General features: G+C 42.1%; 1 protein-coding gene across 1 annotated transcript in view; it reads left to right on the top strand.

Moving 5' to 3' along the window:
* The first annotated feature begins 1,020 nt into the window (after positions 1 to 1,020).
* Positions 1,021 to 7,401, top strand: part of OLFM4 (olfactomedin 4) — a 31,513-nt gene continuing 25,132 nt past the window's right edge. The window contains exons 1-3 of the mRNA XM_054013738.1: positions 1,021 to 1,053; positions 2,753 to 2,926; positions 4,728 to 4,805. Of these exons, the coding sequence (XP_053869713.1) occupies positions 1,036 to 1,053; positions 2,753 to 2,926; positions 4,728 to 4,805 (270 nt within the window). The 5' untranslated portion in view covers positions 1,021 to 1,035. The remainder of the gene's footprint in view (positions 1,054 to 2,752; positions 2,927 to 4,727; positions 4,806 to 7,401) is intronic.

Below are 7,401 nucleotides of genomic sequence, written 5' to 3'. Positions count from 1 at the left end.
CGGGGGATGGTGCATAGACACTATGATTTTCCCACCCTCTCCCAAGCCCTGCTCCCTTATGCCTACCCCTGACAACAGCATGGATCCATGTACCTGTGGAGGGACTACCACGAAGGCTGGGAGAAGGGAAGCTACAAGGCCACAGAGGAAGCACCTCACTGTTCTGCTCTTCTCAGCAAGAGATCCACCAAGTTTTCATTCGTTCCACCCACAAAGACAGATGGGACAATCGGGCCCATAATTTTCTCAATTAAAACAGAATCCCGCATAGTAAGCAGAATGTTTGGAACACCTTGGGTGGCCTGTTTGTGATTAGAAATGAACCAGCCAAGCAAATATTTCAGTTACCTTGTCCTCCCAATTCCCATGCTGCCAGTTTGTTTGTGTTCCAACTGCTGTCACTTGTCAGATGTTTTTAAATTAAATTAATGGAGATATCCCATCTCCTAGAACTGGAAGGGACCTTGAAAGGTCATTGAGTCCAGCCCCCTGCCTTCACTAGCAGGACCAAATACTGATTTTGCCCCAGATCCCTAAGTGGCCCCCTCAAGGAATGAACTCACAACCCTGGGTTTAGGAGGCCAATGCTCAAACCACTGAGCTATCCCTCCCCCAGCATAGTTTAGACTGCATAATGTTTTGTGCACTAAGTTAAACCAACAGTGTAGCTCTAAATTTGCAATAGAGTTAATCAATACAAAATAAATCTATGTGCTTATTCAAAGTCAACAATAGAAGGTAAACATAGAAATCTGACAGATTTTGAGAACTGTATGTCCCAAGAATTGATGAAAAACAATTTGTGCTGTCCACAGAATATAGCATATCCTGTGGCTATCTATGCAACACCGCTGCCCTAGTGGAAAGTGCAGTCAAGTGGTAATAGGGCCAGATCCAAAGCTCATTTATATCAGTGGGATCTTTCCATTAACTACAGTGGGCCTAAGATCATACCTATAAAGCAGAGGGGCTGGAACTTTGAAGACTTGGATTCTATTCTTGACTTTGTCACACTGGCTTCCTCTCTGAGGGTCTATGCTGCAGCAGAAAAAGGTTTGTTGATACAGCTATACAGGTCTAGTTATACTAAACCCTTCTAGTGTACATTCAGCATCTACCAGCAAAAATGTGCTTTTGCTGGTATAGCTTATACCAGTTCCCCAAACAAAATAAGGACTTTTATGCTGGTTTAATTGCACCTACACTAGGACTTTTATCAGTATAGAAATGTTGTAAAAAATCACACCCTTAATCTACATTATTATACCTGCAAAAGGTTCTAGTGTAGATCTGGTCTAAGAGTTAGTTGTCCCCTCTGTAAAATGGAGATGATAATAATAGTAATCCACTGCTGAAAAGCTCTTTAAATTCTTCAGAAGGAAGATGTGGTACATGTGAAATGCTGTTATTACTTAGAGGAATTGGAATAACCTCATATCTGGAAGGACACAGAGTTTCTAACTTGTTTTGTTAGTCAGGAAATAGGTGGGGTAGAATATTATGTTCCGATATGGGGCCCCTTTGCACTGCTCCACCAGCACAAAGCAGGTGAGAAACTTGACAGAACTGGCTGATGGGATTTCTCCTGTATAAGGGGAATCCCCAAAGAGCCTACAGCTGTCATAGTGGCTTCCTTCAGCCTGTGCCACTTCTGCCTCACCTGCATGCTGGGGGACCTCATATGGAACACAGCTCTACGGCACTCAGGTGTTGTGTACCCTCTGTGTAAGGTCTCAGAATCCTCCCTCTCCCTCATTTTCTTACACTTAAAGAAGCAGTACTCAGAAAACAGAACCCAAGCTGCATTCTCCACAATAAGTATGTATTATTTAAAAATACAGCTGCAGACACTAATTAAAGGTAGGGGAACTGACCTGAACTTCCACCCAAACTCACACCTTGCCTTCATGCCAGTTTAGAAATGTCTGGATAGCCATTTTCATTCTTGCTTGCCTCTATACCTGGCTCCAGTGAGCACTGAAAGTGGAAGTGCCTAAATGCCCTGAGACCAGCTCATCAATTGCCTGAATGTCTTGAAATCTGCTGGCAAACCATGCAGATCTTTGTGCTCCCATGCAAAGGGCTGTTCCACTGTGTGCTGTTCCCTGATCTCCCCTGTATCAGGAGCCATGGTACCAAAGCTGTAGGATGGGCGTTAACACTGAATTGCAGGTCTGTTGTGGCTGTTCTTCAGCTCGGCCCCCTCTCCCATCCAATGGTTGGTTTTTAGCCCAAATTTGTGGAGCCCCATGTGCATTATGCTCATGTTAAAAGGCATCCAGAGGCTTAGAGGAAGGTAGAGATGGTCCTTTGACATTGTATGTGAAATGACCTACCTTGAGCTGCTTTCACCCCATCTGAGTTTAGAAGCAGGGTTAGGAAGATGATGTGGCCCAGGTTGTCTATGTGCTCCTGAAAGGATTTACAATAAAGATATGGATAAAAGTCCCGTAAAAGGAAGCAGCTATTCTCCCCCCCCCGCAAAAAAAAACAAAAAAAAAACCCAACCAAGAATGCATTTTAATTATTGCAGTCCTATCAAATTAATTGATCTGTCCATTATGTACTTATTCCTTTGTGCCTCTCAGAGCACAAGATTAGATATTGGGAATGAGGAAGGGCTTTGTTTTTGACAGCAGGCAAAAAAAAGTTATTATGTTTGTATAATAGCTGTTCAGTCACTTTCTGTGCCATGATTCACTCACCTTTATGAGAAGTGTCAATAAATATTATACATGTTCCTCTTTCAAAGCACCAAACTCCTACTGGGGGAATTCCCAGAGTACACTATAAAAGGGCTCCCGCTGTCCTTTCTCCATCATACCTGTTTGCTGAGAAGATGAAGTGTGCAAACTTGGCTGTGCTGCTGGTCTTTCTACAAAATGCCATTGCACAGAATGCAGCCACCACCACGATCCAGAATGTGGTAAGATGCGTATTATGATTTTCACAGGCTCTAATGTATTCTTTTTTCCTCTCACTTATTCATGTTGCTAGGAAAATCTTTTAAAATTATTTGAGGCAAGTTTTCAGATCTCCATTCGTTCTGTGAACTCTCTGTAAGTAACAAGTGTAAAATACCACCTTTAACAAATGTGCTGGGATTTAATTATAAATCTGAAAACAAATTACACTGTTTTAAAAAGACAAAATTCTGCTTTCAGTTAGGTGAATGCAACTCCCGTTGCGAATTGGAATAGAGTTTAAATGCAAAATGCAGGTTGTAATTAATTAACTATGGTTTGTACCTGAGATGAGCTCAATCCAAAACCACAGATGCAAACACCACACAGCCTTTTGGAGTGTTGAAGATCTGGATTTAGATCTCAGTGTCTCAGGTTCATTTGCCCAGCACTTTGAAAACATAATGCCCTATATGAGTTCTAGGTGATACTATTAATGCAGTCTCTTGGTCTAGTAGGCCTTAAAAGTGCTGTGGACTCAGGTAGTGAACTCAGCATCTAAGGGGAGGGAATGTTTTTCACTGCAGCATGATTAAGCAGTGGAAATTCCTGGCAGTAAAAATCAAGGCTGAAGTGTAAATATATAATGATAAGCTGAGGACGGGGGAATTTAGAATGTCAGAAATTTCTCCTCATTATGCTCACTCCTGGGTAAACCATAATTTCTGCAGACATTTGTAAAATTTATGATGCTCCTTGTAACTCTGCTGTTAATCACTATCAGCCTCCCCTGTACAACGCTATCAGGGGGCCAAACAAATGGCTGCGTACGTTATCTTTTTGACCAGCTGGCACAAAAAAACCCTGTTTTTTCTGAATCAATTTAAACAAGTGGCCATTTTCCTGCCATCTTCCAGTTCCTCAGCTGTCCAGATGGCTGTTTTAGGGGCTCCTTAGGAGTGGGACTGTCTGACTGGATGGGGGAGTGAGGGAGCAGGTGACGGGGATGCAGTGGCATGAGGCACTGAACCGGTTCTTGGATGGAGTAGTAGGAGGCCTGCAGGGGAAGCTGGCTAAAACTGGGGCTCCAGAGCTCTGTCAGAATGGAGTTTTGCTTCCGCGTGGCTTTGAAGTTGTGCAGCCGGGGATGACCCCTGCCACACAGAGCTCCTGCAGGAATGGCGCATTGCTTTTGTATGGCTGACTAGCAGCTGCCTCCTTGTGCAAGCCCCTTCCTGCCCCACACGCCTCAGGTTTATCATGTCAAATGGTTTTGCAAGCATTGGAGATTGCCACAGTTCCCATTTGGTGGAGCTCAGCTGTGTACATTGGTGGGCTCCGTCCCTGCGATATAGTGTTTTGTGCAGTACACAGGACCTTGATTACTGTAGGCTCCCAGGGATGCATGTTAAGATTCAAGAGTGGCATCCAATCTTGCCAGTGCTCTGGAGGGGTAGGACCTGAAACCTTATTCCATAAGATGGCCGTGAGAGGGTATATATTACTTTAGCATAAATAATGCACACTGTTTTGGATAGACTGAGCATTTGCGGCCTTCCATTGATCACATGAAGCTTTTTTCAAAGGAAGGACTCCATGAAACAAAGTTGTACCAGAAGAAACATTAACTGTCTCAGCAGTCAGTCAGAAATCCCAATCAATGTTAGAGCTGCTGGAGATGGCTCCCTTCACAAAATCAAAGTGTTTCAGAATACTGAGGAATCTGGAATGCTGATTGTCTGTCGGGAGAGGGGGTCATGATTTAAATAGGGATGGGACACGTAGTATGTTACATTGTAACAGGTATTTTTGTTTCCTTTCCAGCCTACACCTCTTCCTACTCTGGTGGAATATCTGACTGAACCTCAGGCCACACTCAACAAACCTCAGTTCATGCCAGAGGTATACCATTGTTTACTGTTCTTGGAAAGCTATAGTAAACATCATCATTAAGATAAGAGAGATGCGTGGTCTAGTATATTAAGTGCAGGACTAGCAATCAGGTAGTTTAGAGGTCTAATCCTGGCTGTCACAGGTCTCTGTGTCCTATGCCAAATTGCTGAGGCTGAAATTTGAGTGCAGGATTTTCAAAATTAATTTCCTAAATTTAGGCTTCTAAATCCATATAAAGTCGCCCAAATAAATGGCCTGGTTTTCAGAAATGCTCAGCACCCCGCAGCTCTCATTTACTTTATTAAGCTACAAATATTTGGATCAGGTTGAATAATATTTCTTTTAGACTCAGATACCTTCATGTACTACATGATTTAATTTTACAAACAGAACTTTTGCAGTCAAGTCCTTGCTGCAGGCTAGGACAGTTTGTTAAATACTCAATGAAGCCTATTTAGCTTTTAAAAATACCACAAACCATCCAACCAAAAAGAGCTGAGCTTCAGCATATTTTTATATAGGACTTGGAAAGACGTTATGACCAAAATTAATAATTCGATTGACATTGCACTGTGATCAAAGGAGTCAGGGACCCAGGAAGATCTTTATAATAATTAATTAATACTGCTTATGGTTTCATCAATATCATGAACCCGGCATACAATAATGTCAATGGAAGAAATGAAAGAATTCTGTCAACATCATATTAAGTCTGAGGAAGATATGAACTTGATGTGATGTTAACGTGCAAAGGTCTTGAAATCTGCAACCATTTTTCATGCTGAATAGTTCTACTGAAACCTGCCCCTCTAAATTCCTGTTAAACATTATCAGCCTTTAATTCTTAGGTCTTACAGGAGTTGAATGACTCAACCCAGAGCCGGATCCAGCATTTCTGCTGCCCCAAGCAAAAAAAAAAAAAAAAAAGCCGCGATCTGCGGCGGCAGTTCAGCGGCAGGTCCTTCGCTCCTAGAGGGAGTGAGGGACCTGCTGCCCCCGAATTGCCACTGGTGCCGCCCCTCTCCCTTGGCCGCTCCAAGCACCTGCTTGTTAAGCTGGTGCCTGGAGCCGGCCCTGACTCAACCTATTGATACCATTTATTTTTGTGGAGGAAGGATATTCTTATGGTTAAGGCACTAGCCTGGGACTCAGGGAATTTGGGATGGTCCAATGATTGGGGCATTGGCCTGGGGCTTTGGAGAGCTGGATTCAGATCGCTGCTCTGCCACAGACTTCTTGTGTGACCTCGAGCAAGTCATTAACTTCTCTGTGCCTCAGTTCCCAATCTGTACAATGGGGATAATAGCACTTCCCTACCTCACAGAGGTGTTGTAAGACAAATACATTAAAGATTCTGAGGTGCTCAGATAGTAGGACAATGGGTGCCATAAAAGATAGAATTGTTGCCCCTGCCACAAATTTCATGTGTGATCTTGGCCAAGTCACTTAAACTTTCTGAGTCAAATGCTGATTCCTGTTGAAGTCAATGGCAAAATTCCCATTTCCGTCAATGGGGCTCCTCATTGGTAAAACAGGGATAACAATATTTCTTCCTCCCACCCTTTAGCTATCTTGTCTATTTAGACTTTAACCTCTTCAAGGCAGGGGATGTCTCTTACTATGTATATGTACATCTTCTAGCATAATGAGGCCGAACCTCAGAAGGGGTAACTAGACACTCCTACAATACAAATAATATTTTTTTAATAAGTGGTTGAATCCATCCATTGACGTTTGGTGGGTTTTTGATAGTTTAAATCCACTTTTAAAATAGTTATTTAATTTATTAAATAAACATAGATAAAGGGCAGTTTGTAATCTATATCAGGGATAAAATAATGTCCCCTCCTCACAGGCTAGCACAGATGGGACCTTATGAAAGGTAAGTACAATAACCATATTTGTCTGGTCATTGGATATTTTCCTCTCTGCTCCTTTTTTCATCATTCCTGCTGAGCAGAATGCAAATCCAGTAATGTGAGGAGTCTGAAGGTGACAGTTCCAAAAGCACCTAAGGGACTTAGGAGCCCAAGGCCCATTTTTAATAGTGACCTAGGCCCAGATTTTTAAAAACTATTTAAGCATTGCTGCACTCAGTTTTGCAATGCCTAACCAATTTAGGTGTCTCAATTTCATTTTCAAAAGGGATTTAGGAGCCCAAATTTAGGGATTGTGTTAATCAATAAAGGAAGCATGGAATGTGGAACAGAAGCCTGTTTATCTCACTTTATTGAAAGTGGACAAATTTAGTCATGGTACAAAACTACTCATAAAAGCGATATTCAACAGCCAATATTTTATTATTTTTTAACTCTGACTGCCCCAATTAAAAAACTTGTTTATGTTCCTATGCACTGATGGAGCAGTGATAAATGTCCATTACTCCACTCAATACCCTGCAGTAGCAGGCATACCAGCTCTCATGTGCATGTGGTTGAGTATGCAACCTGTTTACCAGGGGTAGCTGAAAAATATCAAATGAAACATATTCCCAGTGGGGAAAATAGGGTTAAGTCAAAATCAACATTTTCCATGAAAATAGATCAATTTCTGTGGATTCTTCCATCAGTAAAATCCAAACAAAACTTTGTAAAGTGCTCTGAAA

This window comes from Malaclemys terrapin, chromosome 1, assembly GCF_027887155.1.
Source record: "Malaclemys terrapin pileata isolate rMalTer1 chromosome 1, rMalTer1.hap1, whole genome shotgun sequence".
Classification (NCBI taxonomy): Eukaryota; Metazoa; Chordata; order Testudines; family Emydidae; genus Malaclemys; species Malaclemys terrapin.
The sequence above is the reverse complement of the archived record's forward strand: the minus strand, read 5'-3'. Positions and strand labels throughout refer to the sequence as shown.